This window comes from Falco peregrinus, chromosome 3 (assembly GCF_023634155.1).
Source record: "Falco peregrinus isolate bFalPer1 chromosome 3, bFalPer1.pri, whole genome shotgun sequence".
Lineage (NCBI taxonomy): Eukaryota > Metazoa > Chordata > Aves > Falconiformes > Falconidae > Falco > Falco peregrinus.
The window spans coordinates 120,705,707-120,728,278 of record NC_073723.1 but is presented as its reverse complement, the minus strand read 5'-3'; the positions used below and the strand labels follow the sequence as shown (position 1 = coordinate 120,728,278).

General features: G+C 48.2%; 1 protein-coding gene across 1 annotated transcript in view; it reads right to left on the bottom strand.

Annotated features, from left to right (window-relative positions):
* Window positions 1-464: 464 nt before the first annotated feature.
* Window positions 465-22,572, bottom strand: part of DNAJC8 (DnaJ heat shock protein family (Hsp40) member C8) — a 22,465-nt gene continuing 357 nt past the window's right edge. The window contains exons 2-11 of the mRNA XM_055799946.1: window positions 14,508-14,557; window positions 13,445-14,099; window positions 12,110-12,211; window positions 10,623-10,679; window positions 8,854-8,920; window positions 8,110-8,204; window positions 7,181-7,252; window positions 5,926-6,017; window positions 4,554-4,629; window positions 465-1,240 (exon numbers count right to left, since the gene is read on the bottom strand). Of these exons, the coding sequence (XP_055655921.1) occupies window positions 1,118-1,240; window positions 4,554-4,629; window positions 5,926-6,017; window positions 7,181-7,252; window positions 8,110-8,204; window positions 8,854-8,920; window positions 10,623-10,679; window positions 12,110-12,211; window positions 13,445-14,099; window positions 14,508-14,557 (1,389 nt within the window). The 3' untranslated portion in view covers window positions 465-1,117. The remainder of the gene's footprint in view (window positions 1,241-4,553; window positions 4,630-5,925; window positions 6,018-7,180; window positions 7,253-8,109; window positions 8,205-8,853; window positions 8,921-10,622; window positions 10,680-12,109; window positions 12,212-13,444; window positions 14,100-14,507; window positions 14,558-22,572) is intronic.

Genomic DNA, 22,572 nt, shown 5'->3' with positions numbered 1-22,572 from the left:
TTGCTGTTAAAGAGTGAAGCAAAGAAATCATTAAGTACCTCAGCCTTCTTCCTCATCCTTTGTGGCAATGCTCCCTGCTGCATCCAGTAAGGATGCAGATTACCCTTGGCCCTCCTTTTGTTTCCAATGTATTTGTGAAAACATTTTTTGTTACCTCTTATGGCAGCAACCAGCTTGAGTTGTCCTCCCAACCATCCACACTCCCAAAGGCACAGCAACAGGCTGTTTTCAGGATGGACTGGCACACCTGCATCCACCCAGGGAAGAGAGATCCTCTCCCCATCCCCCTGGGTGCCACTCTGCGGGACTGTCACTTCAAAATTCAAGTCAGAACAGACTTTGGGATGAGAGCAGACCCTTACCAGGGAGTGCTCATGCCGAAGAGCAGCAGCGTTTCAATGGCCAGCACTCGGTTCACACCCTTGCAATTGTATGCTTGAATAATTCCAAGAAAAATAAACTGGTAACTTGGGTAAAAATTTATTTTACATACAGACCATTGCAACTCAACTATTAATCAAGAGAAGTTATTTTTCCTTTACAGGAAGTGACCGGCTGGTCTGAGATTAACAGAAGTCTAAGCCTGAGAGCTGGGATTTTAGTTTGGAAATCAGATCTTGGGAGAAGGCTCCTTCCGAGCACCACTCAGTTCAGTGAGGAGCTGCAGGACTTTACCTGCAGGACAGCTGCACTGCACAGTGCTGGGAGCAGATCCCCAGAGTCAGTTCGGACCTTTCCACATCTGAACTTGCTGAGACAGATGATGGCTGGAAAGGTACCGACGCATTTCCAGTATTTTGTTCAGCTCTCAAACCAAAAATGAAACAGCACAATCTCTGTGAAGTACAAAACATCGAGTTACAGGGCAGCAGACGAACAGGACAGCAATAATGGTGTGGACCCTCCTAAGCTAAGTGTTCTACATGTAGCGGGTTCCTGGCCCAGTTCACACTATGGCCCTAGTTCAAATGGACAGAGTACAAAAAATGCTTCAACCAATAATTAATTGTACTGGAAACAAACAGTCTACTAAAAAGCAATTCTTACTCTAGGTGCCAATGAGTCCTTAAAAGCAGGGAGGGGAGTGAGGAGCTGCACTTGGGCAGTGCTGCCAGGATCATTCACGCTGCTCCATTTTTACTTTGGGAGGTCTCAGGAAGGTCCTGTTTTTCTTTTCTTTCTTCCCCTTTGTATTTGCCTGGAAATTTCTCCAGCTGTCCACACGACCATCTCGACTTTCCTGGGAACAACAGAGAGGAAGAGGAGAGTTAAGAAGTGGAAGAGCCAGAGAACGAGCAGTACATACCACTTTCAAGAGATCAATAGCAATTTCCCCCTTCCAGCATGCTGCACCCTGGCAGCCAGGGTGAAAAGCCACTGCGAAGAGCCAGAGCGATAGATGAAGCACAGTGGAACTACAAGTGAGCTCACAAACACCAGTATAAGCACTGTGCAGGTTTCTCGTTTCAGAAGCAACCAGCTTGGGTTGTACGGTCTTGACTAGAGCCTGCTGAATCCTCTGATGTGCAAAGGAAACAACAAACCTCATCTCCACTGGATGTTCCTAATCCGTCAGCCCAGAACGTGCCATTTCCTTATTGTGTCCCACATCCTTGAGATGGCTCTGCTTGTGCTGCAGCTTGGAGGCAGGGAAAAGAGACAAGGAAAACCTACTGCTGTCTTATCTCATGCTTCTTGCCCCAAGCTTCATCACAAAGACACAATGAGAAAAGGTCTCTGATCCACTCTTTTCTCCTCTCCCTGGCCTACCGGCAGAGCAGCAGAAATCCCTCATGTGGAAATAAGAAAACCAAAACTTACCAAACAAAAAAACCCTCACGCCCCTCCCACAAAGCCAACTTACAATCCCTACAGGCTGAAGATTTCACAGCAGGACAGAACAAGTCCAGGGATGATCCAGTTCACAGCATGGGATCCATACTCAAGGCCCATCTGACCAAGCTATAAATACTGGGGCTGCACTCAGGCTCTGGTGACAATACCTGTCTGCTTCGCTCCCCTCCTTCCCCATGGCAGGACAGGGAAGGCCAGACACTAGGAGTGATCTGCAGGATGGGGCAGAGTGCACCCTCAGCAAGTTGGCAGATGACACAAAACTGGGAGGAGAGGCCGCTGGGCCAGAGGGCCATGCCACCATCCAGAGGGACCTTGGCAGGCTGGAGGAATGGGCTGACGGGAACCTCATGCAGTTCAACAAGGAGAAGTGCAAAGTCCTGCCCCTGGGAAAGGAACAACCCCTGGCACCAGCACGTGCTGGGGGCTGCCTGGCTGGCAAGCAGCTTGGTGTTCTGGTGGACATGAGGCTGACCATGAGCCAGCAACATGCCCTTGCTGCAAAACAGGTGAATGGTGTCCTGGGCTGTGTTAGGCAAAGTATTGCCAGCAGGTTGAGGGAATTGATCCTTCCCCTCTGCTCAGCACCAGTGAGGCCACCACTGGAGTGCAGTGTCTAGCACTGAGCTCCCCAGTGCAAGAAAGACGTGGACATACTACAGAGAGTCCAACGAAGGCCACAAGGAAAATTAAAGGACTGGAGCATCTCTCATGAGAAAAGGCTGAGAGCTAGGAATGTTCCGCCTGGAGAAGACAAGGCTCAGGGGGATCTCATCAATATGTACCAGTATCTGAAAAATGGTGGAAAGACAACTGAGCCAGGCTCTTCTTGATGTCCAGTGCCAGAACCACAGGCCATGGGCACAAACTGAAACACAGGGGGCTCCACCTGAACATCTGAAACAAGTTTTTATTGAGGGTGACCGAGCACTAGAACAGGTTGCCCAGAGAGGTTGTGGAGTCTCCATCACTGAGGATATTAAAAAGGCATCTGGACATGGTCCTGGGCAACTCAATCTAGGTGGCCCTGCTTGAGCAGGAGGGTTGGACCAGGTGGACCTGAGAGGTCCATTCCAACCTCAACTATTCTGTGATCACATTTTTGCTAGGAATAAGAAGACTGTATGGCAACTTCAGTTCTAACCTACTTGTCTCCCTACAGTTTGTTGGTGGAAGCTGTTCTTGAAATTACCAAGAAAGCGAATTTTGAGGGAAAGTAGATGTTCCAGCCTGGTCCTTGTAAAATATGTCAAGATATAATTCAGCTCCCAAAGCAGCCTATGAATAGCTTCTAGAAACAGCAGGCAACCACTTGGATGACACAGATATTCCTATGAGGATTCAGAAGTACTGCAAAACATACACAAGGAACAAAACCTACAGGTCTTCAGGGTAAAGAGACAGGATCAGAACTAAGATACAGTATGCAGACAAGGATTGGAATCACCTGGAACAGGAGAGCCCAGAAGAGCAGTGCAGAGGTACAATGTGAGCGCCTTTAAAGGTTGGGATTTTTGTGTTGGGATTGTCTGGTTGTTTTGGTTTCTTTTAAACTGAAACTGCACCACAACTGCAAAATACCAACTTAATTTTTTTTCCTTACAGTTTAAATATCATTCAAAGCAGCAACACACATACTCCTTAAGGATGCATTTTAAAGGCAGTCACTGAATTAGCACACACACAGGAGCAGCTAAGAATTCATGTGTTATTTTGCCTTCAATCACCCTCTCTCAATGATGGTCACAAGCAGAAATAAGCTTCTTATTCTTGTGTATTCCCATGACGCATTTTGGACATGAACACCTGGCTTTGCCACTGCCTTTTCATGTGGATTAAATGGTCACCAACAAGGCTCTGGAGAAAACAGGTGCAAGTGCTGAGGTTCAGCTGTCTAGGACTGGTTAAGGACGTGCAGCTCCACTTTCCACAGGATGCTAGTCCAGCTCGCATGCTTCTCTCCCGGATACCCTCTTTTTTAAAGTCCTCTTGAACTGAGGAATAGACTGCTACCCACCTTTGGATTAAGCGAACAATCTAGCTCATCTTTTCATGAGGTCCTGCACACCATTACTGACTTCTTTCCTGCCTTCCACCCACCACATGCCACAAGACTTCGCCTCTGGTGTGTAATGAGGGGAGAGTTACAGGCTAGATCAAATATTTTGGCAGGTTGTAGGTGTGACCCCTAGAATAGCAGCACAACAACCATAAAGCTACTTCTGATACACCTAAACCCTGAATACAACGTGGAAGGGTCAAAGGGAAGTGACTGTCATTCACATGTCTGACATTCACAGGAGGTACAGATTCCCTGAGTGTTAGCAACCAGGCTGAAAAGTACCGATAACCGTCCACACTAGTGGTTCAACAGCTGCCAGATTAAGTTTTACTGGTGACCAGTGACCTGGGCTAAGCAGCAATTCAAGTTTCTGGCTAGGGACAAGAATGAACTGCTGACAGAGCTGAGGAATACTGTATCATAATCTACCAGACCTGTTTGGGAAAAGCCCTATCAGCGGGCTCTCCTCCCCACACGAGGACAAAAAAACAGGCTTGTGCACGATCTTTTACCAAGTGTCTACTTAAACTGTCTTATAGCACCTGCAGACGAAAGGTCTCTCCCCCCTTTAGGGGCATTCCCTGCAGCATGGCCAAGAATCACTCAGGCCTATCCTGTAAGTTAAGCTGCTGATTACCTCAAAGTTCTTCTGCCATTCTCGCTCTCGTTTAGCTTTCTCTTGTGCCTCAATTTCCTCTTCCCTCTGCCGCTTCCTGGAAAGGAAGCCACAAAGAAGCCGTGAACACATAAACACCTACTTTAAAGAAACACAGTAATACTTTGAAAACTCTCAGAAGGCTCTTGTGATTTCTTGGCAGATTAAAGCGCTTATCAGAAAAGATAAATATGTACACCTAAGATAGCACAGCAAATACAGTTTTATTACAAATCTGGAAAAGCAACAACCAGGAAAGATGGTTTGGCATCACTGACAGCATGCATGGACTTAATTATTGAGTCAGCTTCTCTTGCTCGGCAAAACAAGTTGCACTCCATAACTTTAGCTGTAAATCTCTGAAACTGTTGAGAATACATGCTTTGAGAAGTTAATAAGCACCTGAGCACGCAAGGTAAGAATGACATTCTTTTCCCCCCTGATTTTAATTTGTAATCAAAAATAGTGCCCTGCAATCATCTCCCAGACTGATTTCACTGACCAGTCGAGAAACTCTGCTCTATGAAGTGCATCCACAGTGAGCACTCAGGCAACATGTGATCAAAACACTTAAAATAGTTCAGGATCACACATGGCACAGGGTATTTCTGAATTACAATTAAAAGTCAATTATTTGCATGCTAACAACATGCAGATATGTGTCACCATTTAAGTGTTTTGGCTGGCCTCTCAAGGGGGACCCTCTTGCTCTCTACAGCTCCCTGACAGGAGGGTGTAGGCAGGGGTGTGTGTCAGTCTTTTCTCCCAGATAACAATAGGCAGGACAAGGGGAAACGGACTCAAGTTGCGCCAGGGGAGGGTTAGATCGGGTGTTGGGAAACATTTCTTCACTGAAAGGGTGGACAGGCACTACTGCCCAGGGAGCTGGAGGGGTCACCGTCCCCAGGGGTGTTTAGAAAACACGTAGATGTGGTACTTAGGGACACTGTTTAGTGATGGACTTGGCAGTGCCAGGTTAACGATTGGACTTGATGAGCTCAAAGTTCTTTTCCAACCAAAATGATTTTACGATTCTGTAAGAGTACATAAGATACCTATCAATGTCTTAAATACAGGAGGGCAAGTTTCCTGTTTGCATTTCTCAAGCACAGAGGTCTACAACCCACAGGCCGCCCAGAGAAGTGGCGGAATCTACATCACGGAAAGTCAGCTTGACAGGACCCTCGTTAATCTAATCCAAGGCCCCGCTTTCAGCAGGAGGTTGGACCAGATGATCTCCAGAGGCCCGTTCCAACTCAAGACTTTTTTAAGACTCTATGATTCCTTATCTTCTCTGAGGAAGCATGAGAAGGGATGAAGAGCCTGAACTACACAAGCAGAATGCTGCTCGTACCTTTCATGCATTTCTTTTGCTTCTCTTTCTTTCCTCTTAATTTCCAGTTCAGCAAAGAGCTTCATCGTCTGTTTGTATACAGCTTGTTTGAACTGTAAAACACAAACCCAGTGTCAAAATAATGCCCGTTAACAGAGCAGTCTAACTTACATATGGTTCACATTCTTTTTATGCTTCTTACATTTTACGTATGTTTACATAGTCCCAAATCCTGCCTTGACAGTAGTCGGTAGCAGTGGCATATGAAAACGCATGAAACACTGGTTAGATTCTTGCCCTGACACCGGGAAACAACTACTTATTAGTCTCACATTAGTCTCATTTTCATTTGTCTTCACGAAGCTGTGCCTAAATAGAACTGTTCATTTCAAGCTCTCTTAGTCTTCTGTTAAGTCTTGCAATTTTTTTGACAAAAACCAGAAAATTCCATCACTGTTCAGATAGTAATGCCCCAGTGGGCCTTCTCGATGTGTTGTAAAAGTCTAGCATTGGCCTTCCAGTTCCAGGGAACATCAGTATACTTAAACCAAACTTCATTACTAAAGAACAGCAAGAGACTTCTGAAAATCAATGGAAAATAAGATGTTTAAGGGGCTACTGTGGTGACATTAAGAGGAAAAAAACACTTTGTAGTAAAAAGAAAGGTGATGACAATAAGACTAATGCTATCAGTGTCTGATAATTACCTATCATTCTGTTAAAACCTCTAATATCACTTGACTTTTTCAGACTAGAAACCAGGTAAGAACTATGTTATGTCATGCCTTTTTTAATAAAAGTGATTTGTGGCAGAACAGCACATCTGTCCTCGAGTGCTATATGGAAGCCAAACAGCTCTTACTACAAAATGTCACTAAAAGCACATTTCAGACATGCTGCAGTGGGTTCTATATATGCCTTTGCTGGCAGCAAGAATGCTACGGTTCCAGCATTCAGAACACAAGAAATTCAATTCAAAAAAGACTGTGTAATGTGCGAGCAACGAAGACTTGCTCCAAGAAGAGAACAGGGTATTTTGATTTATATAATCTCATGATCTATTTAATCTTTACACTACAGTTAAACTATTTTCTAAAATATACAGGTATTATCCAACACATGGTACTCTACACAGTGGCTTATCGGAGTTTATTCTTCAAGTGCAAGGATTTACAACACTCTTAAGGCCAATAAATACTTCTGTACTGGTTTTGACTCCTAATTCCTTGAAACACATTTTGTACTCCCCAGTTTCTCTGAACAGTGCATGACTTACAACTTCAGGATCATCCTCTTCTACAGTGGGAGGTTTTCCATCTTTCTTCAACTGCTTCTTTTTTTCTTTCACCTAAAGATTCAGAACAAAGATAAGAGCTTAAAAAGTATAATTGTATCCAAGTAGTTCTGCATTCCTGCTTCACTGTGTGGGAAGAACTCTGGACGACAGGAAGTTCTTGATTTGGATCAATGTTTTATTTTAGACCAAAACACCCTGGTCCTAGGTCCAGACAAACACATACAAGATGACTATCACATTAACCATAGTTACTAAAAATACTATTTTACATACTATTCATTCAACATAATCCCTTTGTTGGTTATTTTTTGTTTTATTTTTAAGATATATTCATATCTAATATACACCATCCAAAACAGCAGGAAGCTTGTCCAGCTCTGCAATACTCAAAAGAGTAAAAACAAGCAGAACATAAAAGTGTTCCTTGGTTTAGAGTTTTCACATATCATTCGCTTTCTCAAGCTTGTTCTGTTTTAGTCTACCCACATCACGCAACCAACTTTTTGGTCAACGCAATACAAGCTCCTTATCTTATAGATCATTTCCCCCAAAACTTCCCAGTCTCCTGCTGTCATCATCTACTTTCTTCCACCTACAGATATCTGAACTGCATCATTCATTCACAGACTTGAAAAAAAAAATATTTAGGTCAGATCATGTGGTCTGACCTAATTATTTCAAGTACTGAATTTCACTGAATTATCTTGCACTGGGCTCAACAGCAGTCTTGGACAAACCACGTTTGCTTATGCCATAAAGAGCTCAGAGTTCACCTGCACAGCTCCATCACAAGTCTTCCTCAGCTCACGTTTTAATGACACAAACATGCAACAGGCATACCAAAAAGCAAATTATGAACAACTGATTACCACCAACCCCCACCCCGGACATTCCTATGGAATACTTACAGTGTGTTCCACATATTCTTTTCCTGCTTGTATCACATCCAAGGCCCTCTTCTTCTGCTCCTGATCTAGCAGCAACTTGTATGCTTTATCTACAGCTAACGAAAAGCATCAACATTAATAGCACCAGTAGTCACATTCACAAGGCATCACAAGACTGCTATTTGTTGACCATACAAATTTTGCTCCCTAAAATCTGGCAAGTTTGGTTGGTTTTAGGGTTTGTTTTGTGTTTTTAAATACATCTAGGTAAGTGATACCACAATTAATCAAGTAAGTTCTGGGGTACAGTAATCGCAGAAACTGTCAGATACTTTTTGGAGTTAGCAGGGTGAAAGTATCAGTCCTAGCAAGTGATGTAGTTACAGGGCATGAGGGAAGTGTAAGGTGCGTAATGGCATAACGCAAAGCATACGCCTAAACCCATCATATTACTTCTGTCGTAGGGTCTTTGAATGGAATCTAATGCACAGATTGAACAGTTTTTCTTCAACAATCTCAAAACCCCACAGATGTGTTTGTCCCCATTGCGAACTGTCGATGCAATTACTGCCACCTGGTGACATTTTCTGCTAAAATGCCATGAAATGCCATGCGAGAACTGCTTCTCCCTCATCTGAAGCACCTCTACAGCAGTTCTGCCCACCTGTGGGGCCCCCACCCCTAAAAAACCTTTAAACCAGCTACAGAAAAATAGCAGTCCAACTACTATCATACACTGGCCCAGAAAAAGGGTGACAGCATTACCTTCAAACGCCTTCTGGGCTCTATCTGCATCATCTTGATTTTTGTCTGGATGCACCAATATTGACAACTGCAAGGAAAAGGATCTAGCGATCAAGACCATTTTAAAAGATCAAGAATATTTCAGATTTTTTGTGATAGGAAGGAAATAGTCTCAGATAGAAGGAACCACAGGGGAACATATTCTTTTGTATACAGACAAATCAGCTGACAGCATGTGGAAGTATGCATCAGTAAAACCTTACAAATCTAATACAAACCCTGTAATAAACAGGCTGTCTGAGAAAAACTGCTACAGTGCCTGGGGCTGATACGAACCCCTTGGTCATGCAAGTTTTATATCCTTGGTCTGAAGAAGAAACAAACCTACAAAGATCATCCTCAAAGTTTACCTTCTACTCAACAACGCCTCCCAAGAAGTTCGCCAGTATACCTAAGGCTGTCCAAATATCTGTTTAAAAAGAATGGGGAAGTTTTCCTTTAGGCTCCTTTACTGAAAGTTAAGAAAACTCCTTGCTGTATTCTCTATCCAGCAGAGACAGGACATTGATCACCATCATCTTTAGGGCAACCTTAAGTGGGCTGGGAAAGCACACGTCTTCCACCTTCCTTTCCAACTTTCCCCACATGGCTTTTTTTTCCCCTCCCAGACCTCTTGTTTTTGCTGTTGCTGCACGGACTGTCTAGTTTATCTGCATCTTTCCTAGTATAGTGCTCAAAACCAGTCACAGTGCAGCAACTGAAATTGCATCAGTGCCAAAGAATGCAAAATAATTACTTCCTGAACTCTGCAGATGGCACTTTCTAGTTCACTGGAAAAGGGTCTGCCCCCGGTCCTGAACAGCAGCGTGCTGCTGATTGACTCCATCATTTGCTACGGTCAATGTCTTTTTCCTTCTGTTGGCTGTTCCACGTTCTGTATTTAGTGTTTGATTTCTTCAATACACAATTCCATGCACTTTTTTCATTTCTTCGCATTGACTTCAAACCATTTCCCTGTAGTATTCTATCAGCCTAAAGCTATGACAGCCCCAGTTTATTGATCTGCAGAACTGAGAAGTCAGCAACAGACTAAAAGGTTATCCTCCCACTTCCCACACAGGGCAGTAGCCCGTATCCCATCACCAACCTGGCAGGCACGTCTGTCTGTCAGCCAGCACAGCTTCCTGCCTAGAGACAATTCTTGACGTTTACAACACTAATTCAGGTGGGAGGCTCCAGCCCTCCAAATACTGTGTTTCTTTGCTGCATGCACCAATAAAACTCAAATTTCTGCTGCAGATGTGTCAGCAGACAAAGTCTCGTGTAACATTTCCTGCATTGCGTGGGACATTGCAGACAGGTCAGTGAGCAGGGCTGCTCAATGTAACCCAGCTGCTAAAAATGACCACTGAAATCCTTAAAGAAACTTCACAGAAAATACACTCTTGGATCCAAGTCCATGTATTTGAGAAAAATACCTTTTCTCAGTTCTTCTGACAAATTTTGACCTTCTCTTTGAACTGAAGTTTAATTAGTTGATTATACACAGGCGTATCAGTTTGCAATAGCCCCATCCCACACCTGACAGGCAAAGAAGTATACCATGCATGGACCAGGGATGCTTCTGCAGCTCTCCTCTTATTGATAAGATTGTTCTATGCATTTCTTCCCCAAATGGCTACCCGCTCTACCCTGATATAGCTTTACCACCATTTCTCTCATTCCCAAGCACAGCTGCACAATCTCTACAGAGCTTCTAGTTTTCTTCCAGAGGTGCAAAAGCCAAATACCTGCCGGAATCTTTTCTTTATCTCTTCATCTGTGGCTTCAGGATCCATCTGCAGTACCTGAAAGAGACCATGAGAGCACAGCAAGTTCAATGATACTCCCCATGTTTCAGGTTCCTGGTAGCAAGCTCTACACACTTGGTTCACTGGTGTAGATACACAATGCCAGAAAGCTCCCCCCGTCAGGGTGCTGTTTCAGGAGATGAATTTTCACCTAGCAAACCAGAAACATTTTGAGAGACACCATGTTTGGGACATTCTGCTTTTAGCCATGCTAGATTCCTCCGACTGCGCCAGTGTCCTTTCCACACTGAAGTCTTATGTAGACAGCTGCCATCCCTAAATAGCCACAATTGGTCTGAACCTTCAGCCAGTCCTGTAGCAATGCCTAGTTTGGCAGAAATGGAAGCATATGGTGACTTTGGGGCACTGTCAGATCATTCATAACTGAGAACTTTGGGCAAGAAATGTACTACTTTGTAAGAATTTATTGATTTTATCATTTTGAAAGACAGGAGGGTTTTACTGTCTGGTTTCCATGAACGAGCCCACCTGTCTATGGATCTTTAGGGATGCAGCAGAGTTTAGGAGCTCTTCTGTGAATTAATTTACTGAACAGAAGTCCTAAGCAACAAGTGAGCCTACTCAATGGAGACGCTTGCTAGTCTGACACTGAGAATCTGTAAACAAAAAGCACTCTCTTGCAGGAAAGCTACCGTCTACTTCTAAATGGCTTTCTTAATTTACTCTCCAAGTCAAGTACTACAGTCTACACAGCACCGAACACTGTCAAGGTGAATCTGCCAACTGATCTGGCTGACCAGCTCTAAATTGGGACTACAAAAGGCACTCGAGACTTTAAAAAGGCAGACAAAGATGGTATCAGGAAGGAAAACAAACAGGGAAAGAGCCAGCTCCAGATGAACACCATACTGTTTTATCCACTGTCTTCCTCAGTTTTTATAGTCATCAGGACTTCCTAACTGACTGCAACCGGAATCAAACCATGTAATGTGTGAGAGAATTATCCGTTTTCCAGTGACTCCTCAAAGATTGCTAACTAGCGTGAAGAGTGAAAGTTCTTCTCTCATTCGACGCACTATGCAGGTTCAGTGGGATGAAGATCCAAAATAAAAGACACAACTAGAAATGCCACGTCAAAAGTGCTCAGAACAGGACCTGACAGGCATGCCACCTATAGCCATTATAGTCTCATTCAGAAAGTACCTAGCATTAACCTGCCAAATCTTCTAGTGTTGTTGCACAAAGGAAATGTGTCAAAAGAATATAGTTTGTGCCTGACATAAAACAGTGAAAAAGAGAGCAGGAAGACACACACCACCTTTCTGTCTTCTGTAAGCCTTCTGCACAGTAATGTAGAGATATTTTTCTTTCTTTATGCTCCATCTTTTTACTGAAATAAATACCCAGTAAATCTGGAAGTTGGTATACGCAGTCAGAAGAAGGGAGGATAAAACATTCAAACTAACCTCAAAAGGGTTCAGGTTGAAATAGGAAGATCCAGGTCGGGTCAGCCTGTCAATTTGGTTTTTTGATGTTAAAACAGAGTCACGTTTTTCAATTTGTTTTACCTGAAGAACAAGAGAGATCTCTATTAACTGACCATCACGATGTGCTTACCTGTGTTCCCACGCGATTACTTAGACCAGTCATCATCATTCCATGCTACAATTCACAATACCTCTTGCTCATCCCAAGTCTGTAGTTATTTGACTCAAGTGCCAGCAGAGTACATCTTTCCAGACTTCTCTACCGCATGACAATATTTTTAACATTGTACTTTATAAAGAACCCAAGAAAGCACTCCTGCCTCTCTCTCCCATGGCTGGCTCAGCAGTTGTGGTTTTTCCCCTCACCTTGCTCCTACACTGGCAGTGCCACAGTGACTCCTTGGGCACCTACCCCCCCCACCACTGTTGACCCCCCACCGGCAGGTCAGCCCATAAACACCTCCAGTGATACCGGTGCAAGTACCCGAGACCACCGCCTTCTGACCACAGGTGATCCAGCACAGTTCAGTTCTGTAGGTATTAGGCCAAACCAAACCCTGCATCGCATGTCAGGCTTGTCTTTATTTAAAAAAAACGGCACCCACCACGGCGGCACTGCCTGTCCGCCGGCAGGCTCAGCGAAACGCACACAAGCTGCACACCAAGTCGGGGAGCCCTGCACGGGCTGGGGGAAGGGGCCTCACACCCCGTGCCCGCGGGCCGCCTGCCCGCCCACCCAGGGGGCTCACAGACCCCGTGCCCGCGGGCCGCCTGCCCACCCAGGGGGCTCACAGACCCCGTGCCCGCGGGCCGCCTGCCCACCCAGGGGGCTCACAGACCCCGTGCCCGCGGGCCGCCTGCCCGCCCACCCAGGGGGCTCACAGACCCCGTGCCCGCGGGCCGCCTGCCCACCCAGGGGCCGGGCGCCGCGGGGGAGGCGGGCACGGAGCGGGCGGCGCGCAGCTCCCACCGGCTCGGTGCGAGGCAGTGAGGCGCGGGCCGCACGCCGGGGCCCTGCCCCAGCGGGGCCCTTCGGAGGGCGGCAGAGGCCGGCGCGCCCGGGGAACGCCCGCTCTCCCCGTGCCGGCGCCTGCCGCTGGCCCGCCCCGGGCACCGCTCGCCCTCCGCCCGCCTGTCGCCGCAGGGCCCGCACCGGCCAGGCCCGGGGCCCGGCGCGTTCCCCTCGGGGCGGCCCGGCGCCGCGCGGCCCGCCAGGCCCCGGCGCTGGGAGGGGAGGCCGCCGGACGCCGGGCGCGGGCGGGCACGGCCCGGGGGGCGGGGCCGGGCCGCCCCCCGCCGCGGCGGCGCCGGTACCTCGTTGTAGAAGGTGAGGAACGCCTCCTCGGCGGCGCCCCCCGCCCCGGGCTCCCCCGCCGCCGCCGCCATCGCCAGCACCACGTGATGCCGTGCGCACACACGTGAGCACGGCGGCGCCCCCGGCACGTGACCACCGCGCGCGCCACGGCGGCAGGACCCGCCCCGCTGCCCCGCGGTCCCGGCCGCTCCGCCCGGGGTGTGTGTTCGGGGCGGGGGCCGGAGCCGCCGCGCCGCGGGGCGGGCGAGCGCGGCCAGACCGGACCCGCCGGCCGCAAGGGCCCGGCCCCCAGCGCTGGGCGGGCCGCGGAGCGCCGGGCGCGAGGGCTGCGCATGCGCGCGCCGTGACGCGTGGGGCCGTGCCGGGCCTCGTCCGCGCGGCGCTCCAAGGGCAGGCGGCGATGGCGGCGGTGGCGGCGGCGGCGCGGGGCGGGCTGCGCGGGGCCCTCGTGGCGCAGCAGCAGCGCTGGAGCTCGGGCTCGGGCGCCGACCAGGTGGGTGCGCCCGTCGCGGGTGCCCGGTCGCGGGTGCCCGTCGGTGCGGGCCGTGGGTGCCTCCTCCACCACCGCCGTCTCTCCCCGCAGCTGGGCGAGCTGGGCAAAGGCGCCGGGAAGGGCGGCGGCGGCGGCGGCGCCATCCGTGAGGCCGGCGGTGCCTTCGGGAAGAAGCAGGCGGCGGAGGAGGAGCGGTACTTCAGGTGAGCGCGGCCCCCGCCCCCCCCCCCCCCCACACAGAGCCAGGACCCACGCACACACAGCCGAGCCCCCCACAGACACACAGCCGGGACCCCCCCGGGCGCACACAGCCGGGACCCCCCGGGCGCACACAGCCGGACCCCACACACACAGCCAGGATCCCCTCTGCAGGCGAGCCCCCCCCCCCACACACACACGCACACACAGCCGAGCCCCCCCGCGCACACAGAGCCAGGAGCCACGCACATAGAGCCACAGCCGAGCGCCCCCACGCATGCACAGCCAGGACCCCCCCTGCCGTGCGGGTGCTGCACCTCGCACCGTGCTCTCTCGCAGGGAGAAGGAGCGGGAGCAGCTCTCTGCCTTACGGAAACACCATGAGGAGGAGATCGACCACCACAAGAAAGAGATCGAACGTCTGCAGAAAGAAATCGAGCGCCACAAGCATAAGATCAGGCAGCTGAAGGACGATGACTAAGCTGATGCTGTTGCTGAATGTCCATGGCTGGTACAGACCGTGGTGTGTAACAGCGCTGACTTTGTGCTTTGGCCAACGTAATCCAAATTTGTCCAGCTATACTGTGGTATATGTCAAATGCGACAATGTCAAATAAACTACTCACTGGCTTTTTTTCTCTTCAGTAACTGTTTAATGAAAAAAACATAATAACCCACTGTCTGGTTTTAAACCTCCTTGACCTTCCAAAATAACGATATACTCTTCAATAGGCAGTCCGATACAGAACTTCACTATTTGCTTTAGGTTTATTTGAAAGAAACGATCCCTTATACTTACAGTACGTGTCCAGAGGCCTGTTCACACAGGAGTAGCTTTGTCTCAAGAAAACTGTCACTGTGGTTTAGGGGGGAGATGGCTCTCCACACTGAACTAACAAGAATGTAAAAAACGGGGGGGGGCGGGGTTGCCCTTAGTGTTCGGTGCCATGAACAAGAGAGGGAAAATACTATCCTATGTTACGGAGATTTCGCTTGTGGTGGTGCCAGGTTCTCAGGTGCTTCCAGGAGCTCAACAAGGCAGCTGAGATCCTGAGCAAATGTTCTTTTCTGCAGAGACTTTGTAATTGCTCAGTAGTGGGGGTTTTTTTCTGTCTCTAGTTCTCTATGTTCCTTATCAAAGTCCCTTTACAAAGAAGGATGAATTAAGATTAATTTTATGCAGGTTTGGTTACTTTTGCAATTTTCATATAAGAAATTAATCGTAAAACATCCAGCAAGTAATCTATTGAAATAGTGCAGCCTTACTGCACTAAGCCCTGACAAGACAGGGATTTTATGTAATGAGAGCAGGCAGGTAAGGAAACAGCCTTTCCTTCTGCACCTGCACTGTTGTGTCTGTAAGTCTGCCTGAACAGGCTGAATTTCTGCCCCTGCTAAAGCCTGGTGTATGTTGCGCTGCAGTGAAGCTGGACTCCGGGGAGGAGTGGCTGGAACAGCCCTGACTGAAACGGCAGGAGGCAAGTTGGAGCCTTTGATGCAGAAAGTGTTTTGACAAGGGTGTGACTGGCTGGCTGAAGGTGTCCCAGTTTCTCCTGTGTTAACTGGTACAACCCCAGCCAGCTGCTCCCCTTGGGCCACTTTCCCCTGTGCAACATGGCAGCTAGTGGTACATCTTGTCTACAGAGTAAATGACAGCACTGTTGCTCTAATGAAGAGTCCGTGCCATAAGAAGCTCTTGTTTAATGGAAATGTCATCCATGTGCTCGGCCGTGGAAGGCAGGCTGCACTGTGAAGGATGTGGTTGCCTGGCTCTGCTCAGCCTGTGGAAGGTGGTGTTGCAGCGAGCTTGCGGAGGTCGTGTCGAGCCATCACTGGGGTCCATCCCTTTTAGTTGGGGCTGATTAATGTGAGCCAAAAATACTATCTCCCCCTCCATACCTCCCCAGGAACATGAAACCTGGTGGGAAGAACTGTCATGAAAAGCTATATACTATTGACCTGTTTAGTTTATACCCATTTAAAAAATTGAAATTTTTTACTCATTTGAAAAATCTTTTTCCCATTGTATCTGTCAGCTGGTTGGCCTCCCCTGAAAGCTGTGGAGTCACTAGTGAGATATCCCTACAGAAGACCAATTCCTTGCAAGCGCAGCTACAGTAGACTATTTAATAGCTGAAATAAATATTAGGACAACTATATTCTGAAGGGAATAGACAAGGGCTTAAATTCATGGCTTTGTGATTTACTTTGCATTTCTGTGCACCACTGAAATCTTACCTGTGCTGCCGTGCAAGCTGAGCTGCAGAGCCTCTGCCCGAGCACTGGTAAGGGGGAGGGGGTTTGCGGTGACCCCCTGTGAGGGTGTTGTGATTTGGGCCGCTGTGAGCGGCTCAGTTTTGCACAAGTTTCAGCGTGGCTCCTATGCCAGTGAATGTGCTGGGTCCCTCACCACATGCTCATAAACCCATCTCATCTTCTGGAGGGAAATGTCTAGTTCAGTCACTGCTTTGCAGTCACCCTGAATTTCTGTCAGATTAGGGCAGTGGAAGTACGCGTGACGAGGACAGGCAGCTGTAGATCTTGACCGAGCAGTCCCTTTCAGCAGCACTTGACTGGCAGACAGTGATTATAAAACCATGCCCCCCGACTACAGCTGCCCGAGAAGCTGAACGGATTAGCGATGCTGCTGTGTAAAGCGGACGGTCTCCTTCCTGCTTCCCCCTCTTGTCCTCCCTTTTACGCTCTTGATCTGTTGGACTCCCGGGGGAGTCAGTCAGCCTGTTGTCTCAGCAGCCTGCATTTTGGTTCTGAGCCCAACAAATCTTTTGCTAGGTTAGCAAGTTGAACGGCTTGTGGAGTCCAAAAGTGCCAAACCCACCGCAAAGCAAACGTGAGAAGTGCTGAGGAGGGAGGGGTGTGTGTGGAGGGGGCAGTCTTCTCCAATCCCTCAGTGGGACCTTTGCTAAATTAGAAAGGTGTCTATTTTTATCCAGCTGGCATGATAATTGATTTTGCAGCCATCCTCCTACCAGGGATTCCACTTGGCTGTAAACCTTAATGCCCTGGGTGGTGTCTGTTCAATTTGTCCTCGTGATGAGGTTTCTCTGCTCTATTCTACCCACTGACCTCGTCTTCCAGGGAGTCCCAGTAACCTAAATGTCCCTGAAACCAGTTTGCTTTATTCTAATGGGGGTGACACCCTGGCCCTTCCTAGTATACAGGCACCATTTTATTTCCCTGGCAGTGCAAATCTCCCTGCCTAGCCAAGGGCCCCTCTGCTGAACTTCTCTCCAGAAATCACAAGCCCACCACCCACACATTCCGTGAGCAAATCAGCTCCTACAGGAGCTTCCAGCACCCTGGTCCGGTCACAGCACCCTAACCCTTTCCTTGTGCTGGTTCTGGTGCTCATTAAAACTTTTCATATGCAGGTTCTGTTGCAGAAATGTCTTTCCCTTTTCCTCGGGGTGAGTAAGAAGAATGAGTTTGTGTGGCATCTGATCACTAGGAAAGGAGGCTCAAGGTGCATGTCTGAAGGGGACTTCTGCCTTTTACCAAAGGAGATGTTAAATCATCCTGGTTTGTGTAGTTTCATCGTCACTGCATCTCCTGAGAAACGTTTTTTTCTTCTATTAAACTTTGAACTGTCAGTCTCTGCAGTAAGTTACCAAACAACACGGGGTGTATGCTGCTTCTTACTGCTCCTTGTGATACAGCGATACCCCATCACAGGTGAGCGTATTGGATCTGGGGTGTTTTACGAAGCTTTTTCTTCCAAGTGGAGTGCAATATCGCAGTAACACCAGCTTGAAGGCTTGTACCGTGTTTTTTCCACAGCTCCTTTGACAGCGCTTAGGATGAAAAATGTAAGAGAGAGGTCAATGTGCGAGATGTCTGAGTTACAGACAGACCTCTCACCAGAAGTATTTCAGCTACAAGAAGGCAGAGACGATTTAAGATGGTGGCATTTGGTCTGATGCACGTTTCTCCAACAGGGTTTGGTATTCTGGAGTGCACTGCAGTACCGCAGGGCTTCTGACCAGCTATGTGGACATTGGTGTGACTAGGATGAGGCAGTTTATCTGGGGTTCAGTCATACACTTTCTGGGCCAGAAGATGGAGAGGTGCCAGCTATGGACTGCAGCCACTTCAGTGCATGCCGCTTGCTGTAGAACTCCAGAGTGGGAGTGCTGAGGGTAAAGCAGGATTACACCTCGGATCTGAGATGGTCATGGGGGGGTTAAGATGGTACAAGCTGTCTAGAGACCTTCCCATAACTCCCCTCCCAGTCCAGTGTGACCTGGAAGACAGGGATCAGCTGTCTTTTGGAAAGCAGTAGCTGCAAACTGCTGGCTCTTTTCAGGCGGTTCTGGTGTGGAGCAACCAAAACCTGAAGCTGATGTTTGAAACTGGTGAGGCTGCAAGGATGGCGCTTAGCTCGGACAACAGGCCATAGAGGGGCTTATTGTTCTGGTTTCCTCAATGGTCTGGAATGGTTGGTGGCCGGAATATCTTCCCCTCTGTCCCACAGGCACAGGGGTACACAAAGGAAGGGATTCTTCTCTCTTCCCTGCCAGCCTGGTGCATCCTGGTTATTTGATTTTTCCTGAGGGCTGGACTGACCCCATTCACAACACCCAAACTCTCAATAGCCACCTACAGCACAGATTCATGAAGAAAATACCTCACTTCTTGGAGTGACTTTTATGTCTCAATGAGATGCATACCCTCCCTTACCCCCAGATCCTCTGTCCATCTCTTGCTCCTGCAGATCACAGCCCAACGCTGCCTGGCCACTGCAGAAGCAGGAGAAGTGCCCTGCTCGCAGCTAAACCCCAGCTGGCAATTATTGCTGCAGCAAACAGAGGCTTCTTCCCAAGGTGCTTCATTTGTGTCGCATCCTACAAAAATATGACGGAAATTGCCAAGAATCCTTGGCTGAGGGGTGGGGACAGAACTAACAAGAGGAAAGTGACTCATCCCAGATCTTCAGCAAGCTGGTTTTAGCACAAGATACCCGGGCTGCCCACTGTGGTCTCTTTGGGCCTTTTTGTCACACTCCTCCTCCCCACTCCAGAGCAGAAAAGGGAAATTAGGTAGGATAAAGACGCAGCATATACTTAATTATGTTTTCCTAAAATCAAATACACTCGCTCTGTGCAAGGCAAAATAAACATGTGCAAAAAATAACATGGTAATAACAGCAGTATGGCCTCTGTAGGCAGAAGTTTTCCTGATAATTTCCCTGCTTTAGAGGGGGTGGAACACACTGCGGGCTTCCAGAAGGTTCCTCACTTGTAACTAAAGACTGTAGATTTTTTATTAAGACAAATCTCCTCCACTGGAAGCTTGGGCTTAGGGCAACACATGAGAAGAGCTACATGCAGAGCACTAGAAAACGATATGTTTGCTGGAGGCAGGCACATCCACACCATGTTATCCATGATAGCTGCACCGATAGCTGGTCAGAATAAAAAAGCCTAAAGCACCAGAAAATGTTGTATTCCATACGTATGTTAGCAGCTCGCACACAAGCTACAGCAGAGTCAATTCTGTCTGATGTGGAAACAAAGGAATTTCAGTACAAGCTTGGAAGAGGAGTGGCGGACGGACGGGAACAGGCTGAGCCTCAGCAAAACTCAGCCTCTGGCCATTAGCACAATAGCAGAGTGTCAACAGGTCGCAGGGTAAATACAGCTGCTGAAAAGCCTGATCCCTTCACCTCCTTTGCTCTGTCTGCTAATAGATATGCTCACCTGTTCCCCTGCCAGCACCCAGGGACTCCTGGGTGCTGAAGGAATCAGAAAAGCAGACAGCAGGAGCTAAGGTCTCACCTCTGCACTTAGCTATCGGCTGAGACTGGAGTACCACCACTTCCTGCAGTTCATGAGACTTGTTGCCTGCCCTCCCAGACTGATGCAAGACAGCTCTCTGCAGCAGAGCTTAACCTTTCCCTTGGTTCCAAGATGTTTTTTGTTCTCCCTCACCTTGGCCCAGGACTAAATCAGGTTTTCTGCACATCTCTCTAGTTCCAACCCTAGAGAGCTGTAACTGGTATCATTCCAGTACTTTCTAGCAAAAATTTTAAATTACTCTTTATCCCAGAGCATCTAGGACCTCTTTGCAGGCTCATCTTGCTGCCTGGCACTGGACTAACCCTACTACCTGCATGCCATAGCTTGTTCCTGGTTGGTGTTCAGCGTTCAAATCATTTTGGGCTGAGGCTGTTGTACAGAGCATGAGACAAGACCAAACAACAAAGCAACTGCCAAAGCACACGCAGAAGCTAGGGCAGGTAGTAGCTGCATGTGTTCTGGAGCAATATAACAGAACCTGGTCCATAAGCCAAAGGACTGAGGTCTACAGCCAGCCTGGAGCTCTGGTACCTTTGTACTAAATGGCAATACAACAGAAGATACCACCTTCTCACATCGTGCTGCCTTTAACAGGCAAGCACCCAGAGAGTAACAGCAGGGCAGGGATTGCTTATTGTAAGCCCCCAAAACATAGAGGGCAAGAAAATTCAAAAGTAAAAATGGAAGGAAAGGACCACCTTCAACTGAGGACAAAGAGCAGCACAATTCGAAACTAACAACCCATGCCCTGCTGGCATGGGCAGACAATCGCAAATGTACTGAAGGATGCAGACGTGCCTTTGTGTCAGAATTCAGTCAGGCCCATCACAGAGAACGTATGTGCAGTCTGCAGCACACAGCAGCAAATTTTCAAACTATTTTCCTCAGTGTAACAAAGGTTCTATTGTCATATGAATCAAAGCTTACAGACCTCACCACAGCAAAAAATATCAGCTAGACTGCTCAATGGAACCAGTATTATAAGGGAAATAATTTCAGTATAGTATTGCAGTAAAAAAGTTACTAGCACTAGTTCCTCTTAAAGAACATGAGGTGGAAGAGTGGCAGCTTTTTGTTAATCCATGTCGAATTACCAATTCTATCTAATGAACACCGACTTAAAAATCGCTTACATTATTAATATCTTAACAGAAATACAGCATGCTAAAGTCCTGTACTGGCAAAAATGCATCAGGCTTAACACAAAATCGATATTGATTTTGGGTAGGAAATGAGAAGTACCAAAAAAGCCCTTGCCCCCAAACCTGCGCCTGCTAATGCTCACAACTATCTGCATATAATTAATTATCCACAAGGGGCTTGGGAAGTACCAATGCAGAACAGATGTGTCAGCACTGCCATCAAGGCTTTTAATTTTGGCAGTTGGTACACTAGGAATCTTCCTGCTGTAAGGTCTGGTAGTGCTCAACAACGAGAATGATTACACTGCCAGAAGTGTGCACGCCTCAATATACATTTTGCTATAGTCACATCATGTTCAGTCGCCAGCTGACAGGACACATGTCATTCGAACCCACATTTCACTCCTGGATACCATTACATACAATATTTTAAGAGCTTTTCAAGACACTTATTAAGCACCACGAAAGTGGCAGGTGCTCAGATCCCTCAATTCCTCTCAATTTTTGTGCTGTGAGAACTCCTTAAACCTATGGTTCTCAACTCACAGTAAAATAAACTGCTGCAGTGAACTCTGATGGGTAAGGCAGTGAACAGTTGTACCTCCTTCCATCTTCATGCCACAGTAGACCCTACATTCAGCAAAGAGCTGTCACTACTGCCAGATCTGGAGAGGGAAATCGCAGAGGCAGTGCTAATTTCACAAGAGAAGTGGCGTGTCTGCCACCAGACAGGTTCAGCAAGATGGGTTGAACACCTCCAACATCTGTACAAGTTTGCCTCTGACTTCTGGATCAGAAAGCTTCTTGTATTTACATCAGGCAACACATACAATTTTTACTTATGCTCCACATCAACAGGGATTGAAACATACATACTTCATACACCAATACGGGCAGTCTTCGGGAGGCATTTTGTAATTAAACTTCAGGAAGGACCTTCTCAGAGTCCCAGCATGACTTGCTTTTATTTCTTCACCAGACTCAAGAGGGGCGGTTGACACAACCACATGCATACACACCATATGCACATCCACACATGGGGATTTCCTGGATTCCCTTTGCACGGTGCGCCACGCCCGGGCCCAGCCATGCACACGTTTACTGTCACATTACACAATGGCAGGACAAGACGAAGGCAGTGCCACATGGCTGGTGCCAACAAGCTGATTTCTCCAGACTCATGTACTTATTGCATCAAGTCTGCACTCGCATGGAGATGATCAGGCAAGTTACATCTCATCACAGGTTAATTACAGAATAGCAGGCCCTCACGCTGGTGCCCTGAGCAGGGTCCAAACCGCTGCTCCCGAGGTGGCTGCTGCCTCCCTGCTCAGGCGGGCCTGCAGGCCCACTGCCCCACCGGGCTCACGGCACGACGTGACCCCAGCCAGCCCCGAGAGGCCCCGGAGCCGGAGGGCGCTGCGTCCGCAATGCCCGGCAGCCCCACGGCCCGGGAGCGCCAGCCAGGGCCCGGGAGA